Here is a 16,367-nt window from a genome sequence, read left to right as displayed (position 1 = left end):
AAAACCAAGGGCGTAGGATTGGACACAGTTCATGACTTGAAATGCCAAATCGCCAAACTGAAAAAGTCCGTAGTCAACACTTAATTCATTCAAAAGGATGGCTGGGATGTGAGGCAACGGCACTTGCTAGAACAAGATAGACTAATCATCCGAATCACGATAGAGATGCACTTATTCATAATCAACAATACTGCTTACATATATTTTGCTCAAGATCCAACTAGGAGCACATGATAAGAAAAATAACAAATTTAAAAATCAACAAGAACACGCAAAATGTCAAACAAGAGATACAGAGTCTCACACTCTCACTTTAATGACTTCAGGGAACTTGTCTTCCAGCTCTGATCGCGGAGAACATGCATGTTGCAGACATTGACCGAACTAGTAATTGTACGAGTCATCATGGACATAGGAATCCTCCGCTACTTCACACGAATAATCCACCGTCACGCTTGATCCATCTGCTGCATGATAATCGAAGGAATAATTTACCTCCACATTTTCCTCATAATAGTTTGATCTATGGTCTACGCCTCCATCTTGATTCGGAATTGAGTTTAATGGATCATCGTCGCCTCCATTTCCATCTTGACAGGTGCAGTTGTACCTATTACCACAGGCACAATTGCCATCTCCATCTCCTTGATCTCTATTTCCATCTCTACAAGTGCAGTTGTGGCGATCGCCACAGGCACAATCGCCATTTCCATCTCCTTGATCTGTATTTCTATCTCGGCAAGTGCAGTTGTAGCGATCGCCACAGGCACAATCGCCATGGCCATTTCCTTGGTTTCTGTTTCCATCTTGACAAGTGCAGTTGTAGCGATCGCCACAAGAACAATTGTCATCTCCTGTTGCATTTGCCTGAGGTTGTTGTTGTGATTGCTGCTGAGGCTGAGACAGCAAAAGCTGCCGCCGCTGCTGTGGTGGATTTAGAAGGCCCATCATCGGCGATGGTGCTGGTGGTTGTTGCTGTTGCCACAGAGATTGAGGCGGAGGAGATTGCCCCATGGGGCGTAGTGGGCGTACAAGCCCATTGGCCGGTGGTAGTGTCTGCGGTTGTTGCGGTTGCCGAGGCTGATGCAGAGGAGACTGTCCCAGCGGCCGCCGAGGACTTAGATGCCCCATGGCCGGTGATTGTGCTTGTTGCGGCCGTGCTTGTTGCAGTGGCGCAGATGGCTGCAGTGATCCCAGTTGCTGTCTCCGAAGGTCACCCTGCCCCAACTTAGTCCGAGGTCGGGGCAGAGTCTGCTGGGCCATTTCGTTGTTTTCTCCATCTCGATCTCCGCACGATTCGCTGCTGCTGCTGTCACCGCCATCTCCAGCTTGCGACGGGGAAGCCCGTTGCCGTGGTGCAGATGGCCGTTGCGTTGCCGCTGGAAGTGGCGCAGGTGGCTGTTGAGATCCCCGTTGCTGTCTCCCGCGTCCACGCTGCCCCAACTGACCCTGAGGCCTGGTCAGAGTCTGCTGTGCGCCCTTGTCTTCTCCATCTTGATCTTCACTCGATTCACTGCCGCTGTCACTGCCATCTCCTACTTGCGGCTGGGAAGCCCGTTGCCGCGGTGCAGGTGACCATTGGGGCGCCACCGGCAGTGGAGCAGGTGGCTCTAGGGATCCCTGAGTCTGTCTCCCACGGCCACGTTGCCCCAATCGACTCCGAGGCCGTTGTGGCCGGGATTGAATCGGATCGGGCGCGAAAGTCAATGCACCATCGTCTCCTCCATCTTGATCTCTACCCGATTCGCTGCTGCTTTCGCTCCCATCTCCAGAATGCGATGGCTGTCGGCCTCGTGGCCGTGGCCGAGCTTTCTGCTCTGTTTGCCGTGAACTAGTCGCTGTTTGCAGATTTCCCGCCGGCTTCGATGCGGGCGTAGCACACTCGATGTGAATATCGAAATCGCATGTCGCGCAGCGATATAGCCAGTGGTCCGTCCCGGCGCCACAGCACACGTCACAAGAGAACACCTTCTCCTCGTACGGCGGGGAGAAGACGAGGTGGAGCGCGTGCTGGTGCGCCCGGTGCTTCAGCGTGAGCTGCTTCGCGGCGCACTGGCAGTGCACCTGGTAACCGCAAGGTTCGCACAGGAACACGAATCCGCCGCACGCTCGGCCGCACGCTCGGCAGCTAGACGCGGCGTCGCCGACGGAGATGTTCATGGAGTCCTTGTGCGCCGGGTGGCGGATCCGCCGAGGCATCTGGAAGCAGGAGGCGTCCAGCGCGTAGTTACACGGCTCGCAGAAGTAATAAGCGCTGCCTGAGACGCGGGAGTCGCAACCGGCGCATATGGGAGGCGGCTGCGATGGGTCCGGCGGCGTGAGCTGTAGGTGATGAGGGTGGCTGAAGTGGGTGACCCATGGATCGTCACCGGATGCCGCTGCGGCGCGGTTGGTCCTCGGAGAATCGCTGCCACCGCCGAGCCTTCCCATGGTTAACTACTATGGATAAGTTAACTTAACCTGGTTCTTTGGTATGGTATAAGTAACGATGGAGGGAGGTTGACCCAGTTCAAGTCAACCAATGAAGTGGTTTGCAAATGTGGATGGGTTGACTTCAAACGCCGGCGCTCGTTGATTCCGCGTAATCTACGGGATTTATGTTTCGTATCTTAGGAGTTGGCAGTTTGACTTTTATGCCTGCAGCTGGTCCACCACGATGGCACTTCCACTTAAATCTATTTTCCATTCTAATTGATTAGTTCCCTATTTTGATAGATTAATAAATTCACTAAAAAAGGTTAAATCCATATCTTAAATAGATTTTATCTGTTCGGAGATGATCTTATCTAGCCTGTTATAGTGAGTTGAATATTAGGCAGCTAGTTTGTTTCAATTATTATATTTTTCAAATATATTATTTTTTCAGTACAATTTTTTCTACTTCTATTGTCACTGCAGTAATTTTTTTTTTTCAATACAATAGAGGTCATCAAAGGTTTTGGATGGCGTACTAAGGACGTATTCAATACAAAATTTACTAGAAATTTATAAAATTTAAAAAATTAATAAAAAATCTTGAATCATTATAGAGATAAGATTTGAAATGTGTAGTTTAAGAATAGTAAAAAAAACATATACCTACTTTTTTTTATCTTGAATTTAATACAATAGGTATAAAATCATGTGATTCACTTTATGAATTATGAATTGGATAAAAAAAAAAATTATTTAGACCTTTTACTATTGAAAATATTTTAATAAAATTTCACATTACTAATATGATATATTGAAATCTTGAAAAAAAAATTATTTAAGTTCTAATTATTAAAGACACTTTAAAATATGAAATAATCCCAATATTAAAAAAACAAAATATTTTTATTAAAAAATTAAATATTTATTTATATTATTCATCTATAATAAATTTAAATAGATTAAAAATATATCAAATATTTTTATTTTATGAAAAAATTAGAAAAAGCTAGAGATACAGAGAGAGTGTTAGGCACGTTACTTGGGAGGCACGTAATCTAAGTCAACTTGCATGAAGGGTAAGCTAACAGCTAATGGATCATGACGTGGAGTTGACTCTGGCTTAAGTTTATGTAAAGAAATTTTAGGCCTCAACAACTTTATTAGTTGTGACTGTTAGATAAATATTTAATTATTTTAAATATTATTATATATCAAGATTTAGATCAGATTTTCGATTTTGAATGCAATCTGATCCGGTAGTAAGGGCGCCCCCCTCTTGCAAAGTCAACGTCCAGTGGAAGTCATCGGAGCAGCCGCCCATCCGGGGAGAGTGTGGTCCGACCGGACGGACGGCTGTAGACGGCCGGTCCGACCGGACTGCCGGCAGGCCGATGGAATCGAATACCCGGATGGGTCCGGCCGGCTCGCACTTATGGTGGGGAGGCACCCTGTCAAATCGGGGTTCCGACGCTCAGTTAAAAAGGTCATGGACCGAGCTGACCTTTTGATCGACCACAGTCATAAAGCACCCCTGTTTATTAGTCTCCACAAAGCACAAGTAAACCACCGCGGATGTCCAGTCGGATGTTGAGAGATCTGTCCACTCGGACGATAAGTTTGGAGCAAAGGAAAAGGCCAGAGGATTTCTTTCTCTGACAACCGGTAGGTTTCACGTGCGTGCCATGCTCCAAATCTTGTGACAGGGGATTCAACTGTCCCATCGAGTGCATGCTTTGACTGTAGCGATATGGGTCAGGTAAGCTTTCTGACAGCCGCATACCTAGGAAAGGACAGGTAAGCTTTCTGACAGTCGCATACCTAGGAAAGGACAGAGGACACGTATGCACATCGGTACGCGTGCCCAAACCCTTCACAGCTCTATATAAAGAACCTCAGGTTTCGCCGGAGGTAAGATTGGCTACGTATTCTGAGACTTTGGGGAGCCACCTTGTTCATCGTAATTTACCTGACTTGAGCGTCGGAGGGTCGCTGCTGGGAACCCCCTTCCCGGCTCGACTTCTGTGTAGGTTAGCCGGAGCATCGCGCCACCCGTGGGAGATCTACATCAGCGAGCCGGAGAGCGCCACGTGCCCAGCGTCTGTTGACTTCTGGTTCGGACAGGATCAATTTGGCGCCGTCTGTGGGAACGCACCTGCATCCGAAAGGGAACAATGGACGAGGCTAGACGACAACACACGGTGACGCTTTCGACGGAAGAACTCGACGCTCTGGTCGAGATGAGGGCCGCCAAACTTATGGAGCTAAAACAGAAAGCAGCCGCCGAGCGACCGGAGCAACAAGCAACATCTGCGTCGGGTGGCCGAGCGGGAGCACCTCAAGCCACCGTCGCATTCCCTCAGGCACTCTTCCGTACTCCCTCAGAAATCGCGCCCGCTCACGGGGAGCAAGGATCTTCATCTGATGAGCCTCCCGTTCGGGATCATAAGAAGGGCAAAACCCTCCGAGCAGACGCTTCTCCCGAGCGAAAGCACCGACTGCCACAGTTCCATTTCCCTCAAAAGCAGATACTTCATCTCCCGAATTCGACTTATAGCAAGCCCCTCCTTCTGGAACCTCAAGAACGGGAGTTTGATGTCAGGCGATGAATCGACCGCATACGAGGAAGTTGGGTGGACAAGCCGCCGAGCGGATGAAGAGGGATTGACACTTGGATCCACCATGAAGCACAAATTATCTCTAGCCTGTCCGGGGCAGGGCAAGAGGTGCACTAATAGAATGTGCTGTATATTTTCCGTTTGGTTGTATATTTGAAATGTAGAAGGCAAAATGTTATAATGTGCGCAATTGGAATTATTGGCCGAGCGGCCTATCTTCATGGTGTATAAGATACGAGCCAAGCGCTCTTGGCTCGATGAAGAAGGCCTCGAGTCGTTCGGCTGGAGGTATAGTATCCGAGCCAGGCGCTCGATGACGAAGGCTCGTGGAGCAATGGGAGCGGAAGGCTCAAGTAAAAGGATAAAGCAGCAGGCCGCCTCCACCTCTGGTAGGCCGAGCGGCCATGGAGGACCGACCGGGAAGTTTCGCCATCCTCCTGGCCTTGATAAATTTCGACGAAGTACATTGTATCCACCTCACTCCACGGGTATTCGGGAGTTGAGAAATTGCGTTAGATCTTATGCTGATCGGCAGGTTAGTTTTTCAGCTATAGTTTATTTCGGGCGTAGAATTCATCGTAATTTTCGAAATGAAGGCCCCCGAGCCGCTCGGCCGGGAGGTTGATATACTAGCCAGCCAGAGGCTCGACGACGAAGGCCCCGCGCTGCTCGGCCGGTGGTAAATGGGTCGAGCCAAGCGCTCGAGGAACGAAGGCCCCGCGTCGATCGGCCGGTGGTAAATGGGTCGAGCCAAGCGCTCGAGGAACGAAGGCCCCGCGCCGCTCGGCCGGTGGTAAATGGGTCGAGCCAAGCGCTCGAGGAACGAAGGCCCCGCACCGCTCTGCCGGTGGTAAATGGGTCGAGCCAAGCGCTCGAGGAACGAAGGCCCCGCGCCGCTCGGCCGGTGGTAAATGGGTCGAGCCAAGCGCTCGAGGAACGAAGGCCCCGCGCCGCTCGGCCGGTGGTAAATGGGTCGAGCCCTCGGCCGGTGGTAAATGGGTCGAGCCAAGCGCTCGAGGAACGAAGGCCCTGCGCCGCTCGGCCGGTGGTAAATGGGTCGAGCCAAGCGCTCGAGGAACGAAGGCCCCGTACCGTCCGGTCGGAGGTACTTGCGATGCAGGAAGTAGAAAGATGAAAGCACATTGAGTATTCTCTGCTGAATGGAAGGTCAAGGTCGCTCGACCTGGTAAGGAGTTAGCCTTAAAGGCCGTCTAGCCCAGACGTTAAACCGTAGAGCCGCGCCGACCGGCTATAAATAACCGCGCCGTCGAGCACCGACGTTAAAAATCGAGAGACGAGCCGGCGTCTATAAATCCCCGAGCGGAAGACCGACGAGCTCCGTCGTTAAAGATCGAGAGCCGCGCCGACCGGCTATAAATATCCGCGTCGACGAGCACCGTCGTTAAACATCGAGAGCCGCGCCGACCGGCTATAAATAACCGCGCCGTCGAGCACCGACGTTAAAAATCGAGAGACGAGCCGGCGTCTATAAATCCCCGAGCGGAAGATCGACGAGCACCGTCGTTAAACATCGAGAGCCGCGCCGACCGGCTATAAATAACCGCGCCGTCGAGCACCGACGTTAAAAATCGAGAGACGAGCCGGCGTCTATAATTTCCGAGCTGAAGATCGACGAGCACCGTCGTTAAACATCGAGAGCCGCGCCGACCGGCTATAAATAACCGCGCCGTCGAGCACCGACGTTAAAAATCGAGAGACGAGCCGGCGTCTATAAATCCCCGAGCGGAAGACCGACGAGCTCCGTCGTTAAAGATCGAGAGCCGCGCCGACCGGCTATAAATATCCGCGTCGACGAGCACCGTCGTTAAACATCGAGAGCCACGCCAACCGGCTATAAATAACCGCTCCGTCGAGCACCGACGTTAAAAATCGAGAGACGAGCCGGCGTCTATAAATCCCCGAGCGGAAGATCGACGAGCACCGTCATTAAACATCGAGAGACGAGCCGGCGTCTATAAATCCCCGAGCGGAAGATCGACGAGCACCGTCGTTAAACATCGAGAGCCGCGCCGACCGGCTATAAATAACCACGCCGTCGAGCACCGACGTTAAAAATCGAGAGACGAGCCGGCGTCTATAAATCCCCGAGCGGAAGACTGACGAGCTCCATCGTTAAAGATCGAGAGCCGCGCCGACCGGCTATAAATATCCGCGTCGACGAGCACCGTCGTTAAACATCGAGAGCCGCGCCGACCGGCTATAAATAACTGCGCCGTCGAGCACCGACGTTAAAAATCGAGAGACGAGCCGGCGTCTATAAATCCCCGAGCGGAAGATCGACGAGCACCGTCGTTAAACATCGAGAGACGAGCCGGCGTCTATAAATCCCCGAGCGGAAGATCGACGAGCACCGTCGTTAAACATCGAGAGCCGCGCCGACCGGCTATAAATAACCGTGCCGTCGAGCACCGACGTTAAAAATCGAGAGACGAGCCGGCGTCTATAAATCCCCGAGCGGAAGATCGACGAGCACCGTCGTTAAACATCGAGAGCCGCGCCGACCAGCTATAAATAAACGCGCAGTCGAGCACCGACGTTAAAAATCGAGATACGAGCCGGCGTCTATAAATCCCCGAGCGGAAGATCGACGAGCACCGTCGTTAAACATCGAGAGCCGCGCCGACCGGCTATAAATAACCGCGCCGTCGAGCACCGACGTTAAACATCTAGAGACGCCTCGGCGTCTATAACTAATCCGAGCGGAATATCGTCGACACTACAATTATCCGTATTCTCCGCCGATAGTTAGACCGGAGCTAAGTTCCGCTCAGATTCGAGGTACAAAAGTTCTGATCGGCTTATAACGAGCGATTCTTGGAACCATCGGATGATATTCGGCCTAACGGAAGGGCTGGGGAAAACACTTGCGAGAATGCACCTCGAAGGTCAAAGGTGTGATAGTAGACGAGCGGGCAGCACAAGTATTAGCGAGGGGACAGTGCAAAAAGAGGGGGTGCACAAAAGGAAAGCATTTCATTGAAATTAAAACCTTAGGCCGAGTGGCCTAAGTACAAAAAGATTCATGTTCAGCCGAGCGGCGAAATTACAAGAACTACTCGATGTAGTCGTAAAGGTCCCTCGGAATGTTGTTCAGGAGCTCCACCTGATCGCCGGCTGGAATATTGGTGGACTCCGGAAGAAGGCCCTTCGACTTCAGATAAGTCATAGTGGCTGTAATGGCCAAGTCGAAAGCTGAGTACATCCGCTCGCAAATTTTCTCCGAGAACTCGGGCGATCGGATATGGCTTTGTCGTAGAGCGGCAACTCGGCTCGGCTCGGCATCCTGGTATTCTTTGAAGGTTGCCTGGGAGCTTGTGAGGGCCTCATTCAGATGTTCGATTTTCTTCGCATCGGCCGAGCGGCCTGCCTTCTCCTGGTCGAGCTGCTCCGTCAGCTCCTTTATCTTCAACTCCAGGCCCCGCGCCTCCACGTTTTTCTTCTCCAGATCGGAGATGGCTGTGTTCTTCCGAGTAGTGGCCAGAGTTATCTTAGGCGAACTTCGAAATCCTCGGGAATTTCGAAATTGTCAGCCAAAATATCAAAATCCCGTTGTTCGAAACGGGACCGCATGGTGGTATACCATGGGCCTAGGGATTGTTCTTCGGGACGAGAAGAACTGGCCATGATCCGGACAGAAGAAAGCAAAAAGGAAGTTTCAAAGACGAAGAAAAGGAGTTTTAAAGTCTGGAGCTAGGGGAAGAAATGCGAATTAGATACCGGAAAGGAAGAAGGAAAGATCTAAAAGCTTACTGAGATGAGAGGGATCGAAGAAAGGCGCCGAAGAGCGTCAAAGGGCAGAAACAAGATCGTCGGAACTCCAAAGCGCAGAGAGCAACAGTAGAGGTAATGGAGGCAAGTGAAGGTGAGAAGGAAGTGTTAAGAATTTATAGGGTGAGGGCCGGGCGGCCTCCACCGTCGGATCCAGGTTACAGGAATCGAAGCATGCATCTAGCCGTTTATTTCGAATTGCTTCGATCACATCAAAACATCATGCCACCGCCTCCGTACTCCGATGGCGTTGCTCCACGTGGCAGTCAATCATTCGGAGCATTTAATGAAGGTATGATCAACCTTGATGTCGAAGATTGGCGTAGAACGCGAGGAGATCCGGTGAAGGCCATCCTTGATTCATTCAAGGATATCTCTGCCGCTGACCGGGCGGAAAGTATTAGCATGGAGGAGCAGTTCGGCTAGACTCACAGTCCAGTCAGTCGGACTATTCGCCTCCTTCGACTAGACTTGAAGGGGAGGCAAGTGATCCGGTAGTAAGGGCGGGCCCCCCCCTCTTGCAAAGTCAACGCCCAGTGGAAGTCATCGGAGCAGCCGCCCATCCAGGGAGAGTGTGGTCCGACCGGACGGACGGCTGTAGACGGCCGGTCCGACCGGACTGCCGACAGGCCGATGGAATCGAATACCCGGATGGGTCCGGCCGGCTCGCACTTATGGTGGGGAGGCACCCTGTCAAATCGGGGTTCCGACGCTCAGTTAAAAAGGTCATGGACTGAGCTGACCTTTTGATCGACCACAGTCATAAAGCACCCCTGTTTATTAGTCTCCACAAAGCACAAGTAAACCACCGCGGATGTCCGGTCGGATGTTGAGGGATCTGTCCGCTCGGACGACAAGTTTGGAGCAAAGGAAAAGGCCAGAGGATTTCTTTCTCTGACAACCGGTAGGTTTCACGTGTGTGCCATGCTCCAAATCTTGTGACAGGGGATTCAACTGTCCCATCGAGTGCATGCTTTGACTGTAGCGATATGGGTCAGGTAAGCTTTCTGACAGCCGCATACCTAGGAAAGGACAGGTAAGCTTTCTGACAGTCGCATACCTAGGAAAGGACAGAGGACACGTATACACATCGATACGCGTGCTCAAACCCTTCACAGCTCTATATAAAGAATCTCAGGTTTCGCCGGAGGTAAGATTGGCTACGTATTCTGAGACTTTGGGGAGCCACCTTGTTCATCGTAATTTACCTGACTTGAGCGTCGGAGGGTCGCCGCTGGGAACCCCCTTCCCGGCTCGACTTCTGTGCAGGTTAGCCGGAGCATCGCGCCACCCGTGGGAGATCTACATCAGCGAGCCGGAGAGCGCCACGTGCCCAGCGTCTGTTGACTTCTGGTTCGGACAGGATCACAATCTTTTTAATAGATAAATATTTAAATATGTCAAATATTATCAGAAAGTGAGTTATAATTTGTATAATTATAATTTTAAATGGATATAAGTTCAATTTCATTATGATTTTTCTTAATATAAAAATTTCATCGTAATTTCTTTTGATATGAAAGACATATTATCATTATTTAATATCATTTATCCTGAAGTCCTAAAGCTTATAATTTTTATTTGATCAGGATTAATTAATTGTTCTAAAACTTTGTTAACAACGTGGCCACTGCATGTTGCGGTATTATATAATTGTTCTAAAAGTTTGTTAACAAAGTTCGTTAGGACATTTTCAATAGTTAAATCTTTCAATAATTTTTTTTAATTTTCAATATATCATATTAATATCATATCATAAGTATAAAAAGCTCTTAAGATATCTCCAATGATTAAACCTTTCAATGAATTTTTTTTTGTACTTTTTAATATGTCACATCACAAATATAAACACTTACTATTATCTCCACAATGAAAAAATCTCCATACAATTTTTTTTTGTCTATCTTACATTATAAATCATATGTTTTTATTTATTAATTTTTCATTTAATATATCTATATAATTTTCATTTAATATTTTAATTAATTTATGATTTTGATTTAATTTATTTATAATTTTTAATTAATAAATTTATTATTTTAATTTAATTAAATTTAGAATTTTAAATTAATAAATTAATTTATGATTTTAATTTAATTATAATCATTTCTATATTTTTTAATTTATCTCAAATATATTTATTTTCAAAAGAAAAAAATACCACCTTAATTATTATTATTTATTTTCAAAAGAAAAAAATACCACCTTAATTATTATTAACTATTTATGAAATAAAATATTATAATTAAATGTTACATCAAATAATTTATTTTTAATTATTTGGAAATGGTCAATCATGCATATTAATTACCAATTTCACTTTTAAGAGAAAAAAAATAGATTTGAAAATTCTTCAATTAAAAACTCCAAACCTCATCTATACAATCATAAAAAAAAAATTTTGGTAAGATTTTTTAATTTTATAAATTTTTCACAAAGCTTGCATTGGAGATGCACTTAAATACGTATTTGTAATTCTCGTTGTGATCTTTTGTGTGTCGGTATTCTAACCATTCAACGATCGCCTCCACTTGCCTTTTTATCAGTGGAAAAGAGTTTGTAGATTCGATAAGTGATCCTATTATTTTGGTTTGAATACTTTGTAATTTTTTAGAAGAAAAAGCTCGAAATGGAGGGGGAGCAAGATGATCACCAGAACTGTAGAAGAGAGCACGATGAGTTGCAGTTGCCAAGAAATTAAAATTCGGAAAACATGAAATATTTAAAATACTTTAGATCAAATGAGATTTTTAGGTGTAAAATTGAAAAACTAAAATAACAACATTGGATAAGATTTTATTTTTAATATTATATTTGGGATTTATTTTACAGTCAAACGTAATAACAACAATTATCTAGAAATAACTAGCGCCAGCTTAGCTTATTATATATGTCCTCACGTCATTGATCATTTCTCAGATCCTCTCCGCGATTTACCTATTTTGATCACTGCCAAAGTCGATCATTGAAACCTGATCTTCTTAGTTGTTCCTCTTCATCCGTTCCCTACGAGCAGTGAAAGTATAATTAATTTCATTAAAAGATTCCTCCGATCGAAAACACAAATAGAATGCAAGAATTGAAGAAGATTGTCAGATGCAATAAATCTAGAAATAACGAAGTTTGTGCAAAGATGCATACACTTGATGACTGGGGTTCGGCTGCAGCACTAGAATTTGCAGTGTTGTTGATGGACAACAAAGCCAAATTGTTCATGACCATGGAGTTGGCCATGGCAGCGTACTGGCTCGGAAGTGGCCCAGAGCCGTAGTAGCTGTACCGATAAGGTCCCGAGTCCGGAGCTAGATTGGCCACGGCTCTGGCTCCTTGCACCATGATGTCGGCGGTCATCATGCTCGCCTGCAACTGCAGCTGGAGATCCAGCAGTTGCTGCCCCATATTCGCATGCTCTGTTTGTGATCCTCTGGCAATCTTATTCGGCGCGTGGACGTCGTCGGACACGAAGCAGACTACGTGGCCGCCGAAGTCACAGGCTCTGCAGAGATAGAACCACTGAGACGCAGCGTCGACCTCACCCTGACAGAGATCGCAGACGCGGTGCTTAATGGCAACGGCCGTAGGGCCCTTGCAGTCGGTGACGAGGTCGAGAGGGTGGGGGTGGGACCTATGGCGGAGCTTCCGGGGGACAGCGGCGCAGGGGAGGTGGAGGTCGAAATCGCATTGGGGGCAGTTGTAGCAGAACGAGTCGCCGTCGTGGCCGCAGGCGTCGCAGAGGAATCTGCCGCTGGCGTAGTTGGGGAGGAAGCGGAGGGTGAGGAGGTGGGTGGGGTGGGCAGGGTGGCGGAGCTTTTGGGGCAGCCGTGCGCAGGTGGTGTCTAAGAGAAAGTCGCAAGAGTCGCACTTGTAGGCTTTGCCGGAGCAGGCTCTCCGGCAGCCGCAGCAAAAAGTCGCCGCCTCCTGCACTACATCGGTGAGCTTGAGGGGGTGGAGGTGGTAGTGATGGTAGATTGTGTTATCTTCTCGGTTCTCTCTTTCCATCTTCCTCAATTACTCTGTTTTCTTATCCAACCAATGCAATGCCGATTCACATTTATAGTCCGCATTCGTTGACTGCAGATTCTGAAATCATCTACTGTGATACAATTGACTCGGACAACAAATAGGAAATTAAAGGAACCGACGACTTGACGAGTAATCTTATTATCTCCTTTTCGAGATTACTTGAATCGATGCGCAAAGATAGATCGCCTGTAAAATGAGTTGACTTAGTTGGGTTCGATAGCAACTTGCGGGAATAGTACAGAAAAGTACACGTAGTACGGGAAAGGTCGTCGGTTGACTTTGTAATCAATGGTTCTTCCCTGGATAAAAAAGTGTACCACTTGTTCGTCGATGCATCAACACGATGAACGTCCATATCCAGCTATCATGTATTTTCATGGTCAAAGATTTATGCAAAGATTTGGTCCACGATGTTATTAAGCAATGGGCCTACTCATATGGGCTGACCCACCTGCATAAGATCAGGAGTAGCAGCCCAAGAATTGACAGCCTCCAGCATGGTCAACGCGATTAATTATTAATAGGCAATAAATCAACTAATTAAGGAGAAAGCTTCACTAAATAAAGAGCAAAACACGTGCCATGATAAAATAACTATGTCAGTTCACAAAAGGTCTTGCTAGTTTTCCTTCACAAAAGAAAAAAAAGAAGTTTTTCTTGACCCCAAAAATGAAAAGAAAAAGAAAAGAAAAAAAAGGTTCTTGTTAGAATTTTAAGGCACCTTTGTTGACCAACTCCACCAGAAACAAACTAAACCTTAACCAAATTAACAAACTCTATCTATACAGCTAACCTTAGCTACTAAATCTACTGCATTGATGAGTTGTGGCACATTAAACACAAAACTGTGGCCAAATATTAAGAAGAAATGATTCACATATATATATAAAAAAAAACAAGTGACGACATAGAAATTACATGCGTGCATATCATATAGTTTAAGATCCAAAGATGGACATAGAGAGCTCCAAATTTATTCTGTGGCTGCACCTGCAACAGGAATGGCCACTCCCTGAAGAACTAGAGATCACTCCACGACTTCCTTCCCTGGAGATTAATGAATCCTTCTTCTGAGACTGAGATGGATGCAGAGACAATGAGAGAGACAAAGAGCCGTCCTTCATGTCCAATTCATGATCATACTCCTTGGACATTGACCTTTTCGCAGGTGCAATATTATAGTCGTGATGCAGGAAGGTGGTCTGCTAATTCGATGAAACAAACTAGAAAATATTAATTGCGAATGTGCTGATTTAATTTTACTGCCGTTGAACATAATCAATCACATGCACAGTCCCATTGATTAGAGCAATAATAAAGCTGTGAGGAAATCAGAGAATTAAAGAGATGTAGAAGCTTTATAGGGGGAGAAAGAGATCTCTTTCACTTTTTAGACTTACCTTAAAAGGTTCAGATTCTTGAAGCACAACCCCAAGAGCTTTGAGGTTGGAAGGATGATAGGCATGAGCTTCTGCCATGGCCAAGTCCTTTCTCTGACTCTGATCATCACAATCTCTTTGCCAGCTTAGCCCTGCAATTCCATCCCCCTTTATTCCTTTTCCCCCTTGCTTGCAATTATCAACACCAACGCAGTGGTACTGGGAGGTGACTGCTTCTGCAGCTGCCACCTCACACTCACAGATTTGCGCTCTGCATTCACCACTTTTGGGTCTGCTCCTGTGAATTTAATAAGCGTAAAGAATGGTGAAAAGGGGTTATAAGCCACAAAAAAAAAAGAAAAAAAAGATTGAGTTATATTAAAGGTTGCGCTAGGAACAGACTTGGGAGTTGTCTTCATGTGTGTGTGGGATATATAATATTGTGACTGATGCATGCTGCTTTAAGGGAGATGAAAGCTTGGTGGTATTTTACCTTTTCAGAGGGAGAAGAGAGGGAGGAGAGTACAAGGACTGGGACTTGAACTCTTTTGTGGTGATTGAAGGGTAGAAAGAGCCACTCCCATCTGCCTCATCAGAACCTTCATCATTAATGCCTCCTTTATTTGAGTGCTTCTTCTCATGCAAATCTGATGAGAAGGTGTGCATATGTAATTAGAGGATATTATGCCTTCCTTATATGTTCAGATTTCATGCATCTGTCAAAAGCTCTAAAGCAAAGAAAAAAGAGTAATGAAGCAAACAAGAAGCAACTAGGAAACCAACGAAGCAAAAAAAGTGGAAAAGCTATCTATACATCCCATTAATTAAAAAGGCATGACTTTCTGATCTTTTTATATTGCTTTGGTCTCCAGATAACAAAAATTGTCTTGTTCTTGTACAGGCTAATCTCTTTATGCTTACTGGATTAACATCGCGATGAAGAAATCCAGAAAGAAATATTTACCTCTTTTCCCTATGTCATTCCTCATGCTTCTATACATCTGAAGAAAGCCACATGCATCATCGAATCATGAACAGGCGTGGAAGGAGATGGTGAAGAACAAGAAGAAGAAATCAGGATTAGATATCCAAACCTGAAGGTGGCTCTTGACATGGGAAATAGTGAGTCCTTTGACATCCATCAACTGGAGCACAAGCTTCGGTGTTGCCTCTTATATATCAGTGAAATTAAACAGCGAAAACAGAGATTTAACGAACATATAAAGAATCAAAGATTAAACAGGAACATATATATATATATATCTATATATATATGTGCATACTGTCATGGCCTCCGAGACTCCTGACGGCATGGAGGAAGGAGTGGTGGAGCTCCGGCGTCCATTTCAGGCGAGGGACCTTCGATCTAATGTACTGTCTCACGGATCCATTCTTCCCACAATTCCCCATCTTTTTGCGTCCCTCCTCTCGTCTCTCTCTCTCTCTCTCTATCCTTGCTCTGCTTAATTACTGCTTTGCTAGCCAGTCGCCCCCCAACAAGAACAATATAATAATAGGATCTGAGAGGAAAGAACGAGGCCCAACTTTTTGGCGTCCTCTTCGCCAATCTATCACAATCCACTACAAAAAGGGCATTGGCACTGTCCTCTCTCTCTCTCTGGCGTCTAATAAATTAAATGGTTCGAAGTCTACGCCCTGCAGCGTATCGGAGGCGCTGTAGTAGTCTACGTATGGGTAGTTTGCATGGGGGTGCTAAATATAAATCGTCGTCGGGACTTCGAGAATCAATGCAACGCGCAGTGTGCAAGAAGAAACCACGGTATTAATGACCAGAGTATGAACCATCGTAGAACGGCCCCCTTCCCCTTCCTTTTCCCAGCTCTCCTTTCTCTCCCCTCACTTCCTCACAATTAATTAATTCTTACTTGGTGTAAGCAACTCTTTAAAGTTGCATGGCTAGTGGCTACCTCCAGATTGATCGAGCTGTTTGGGTTCCAACTAAAATGGCCGACTCTGGTGAACGCCCGATTAGCCTGAGATTGTGCCCCTCCCCTTCCGAATTCCGTGGATGTTTGCAAACGGAGTAAAACTGCACATCATTCAAAAATTAAAACTGCCTTGACAATGGCGGTCGGTTCTCATCATACAAGAACAGTGGTCGATGTGATGTTTCCTTGTGGGTTAG

The 16,367-nt window shown here is 46.6% G+C and overlaps 2 protein-coding genes across 3 annotated transcripts; both read right to left on the bottom strand.

The window, feature by feature from the left end:
• Window positions 1-142: 142 nt before the first annotated feature.
• Window positions 143-12,841, bottom strand: LOC122021430. Its single transcript, XM_042579550.1, has 2 exons — window positions 11,961-12,841; window positions 143-2,436 (listed from the first exon to the last, which is right to left on the bottom strand). Exons 1-2 carry the CDS (start codon window positions 12,816-12,818, stop codon window positions 385-387), a joined length of 2,910 nt encoding a protein of 969 aa, XP_042435484.1. The 5' UTR covers window positions 12,819-12,841; the 3' UTR covers window positions 143-384.
• An 802-nt stretch (window positions 12,842-13,643) lies between these two features.
• Window positions 13,644-15,789, bottom strand: LOC122020950 (myb family transcription factor MOF1-like). Of its 2 annotated transcripts, none has more exons than XM_042579011.1 (6): window positions 15,505-15,787; window positions 15,316-15,392; window positions 15,186-15,222; window positions 14,715-14,868; window positions 14,243-14,519; window positions 13,644-14,044 (listed from the first exon to the last, which is right to left on the bottom strand). In XM_042579011.1, exons 1-6 carry the CDS (start codon window positions 15,629-15,631, stop codon window positions 13,781-13,783), a joined length of 936 nt encoding a protein of 311 aa, XP_042434945.1. In that variant the 5' UTR covers window positions 15,632-15,787; the 3' UTR covers window positions 13,644-13,780. The 2 variants fall into 2 exon arrangements, with proteins under 2 accessions (XP_042434945.1, XP_042434946.1); XM_042579012.1 differs by having other exon boundaries at window positions 14,024-14,162; window positions 15,505-15,789.
• Between the last annotated feature and the right edge of the window lie 578 nt (window positions 15,790-16,367).

This window comes from Zingiber officinale, chromosome 9A, assembly GCF_018446385.1.
Source record: "Zingiber officinale cultivar Zhangliang chromosome 9A, Zo_v1.1, whole genome shotgun sequence".
Taxonomy (NCBI): domain Eukaryota; kingdom Viridiplantae; phylum Streptophyta; class Magnoliopsida; order Zingiberales; family Zingiberaceae; genus Zingiber; species Zingiber officinale.
Note: the sequence above shows the minus strand (reverse complement) of the source record. Positions and strands in the feature narration are given on the sequence as shown.

Coding starts and splice junctions, on each gene's coding strand:
- LOC122021430 (XM_042579550.1), bottom strand. CDS start 12,818: ATGGAAAGAGAGAACCGAGAAGATAACACAATCTACCATCACTACCAC. Junction 2,437..11,960: donor CCGAACCCCAGTCATCAAGT/GTATGCATCTTT, acceptor TATCCATAGTAG/TTAACCATGGGAAGGCTCGG.
- LOC122020950 (XM_042579011.1), bottom strand. CDS start 15,631: ATGGGGAATTGTGGGAAGAATGGATCCGTGAGACAGTACATTAGATCG. Junction 15,393..15,504: donor GAGTCTCGGAGGCCATGACA/GTATGCACATAT, acceptor CTGATATATAAG/AGGCAACACCGAAGCTTGTG. Junction 15,223..15,315: donor ATGTCAAGAGCCACCTTCAG/GTTTGGATATCT, acceptor GGCTTTCTTCAG/ATGTATAGAAGCATGAGGAA.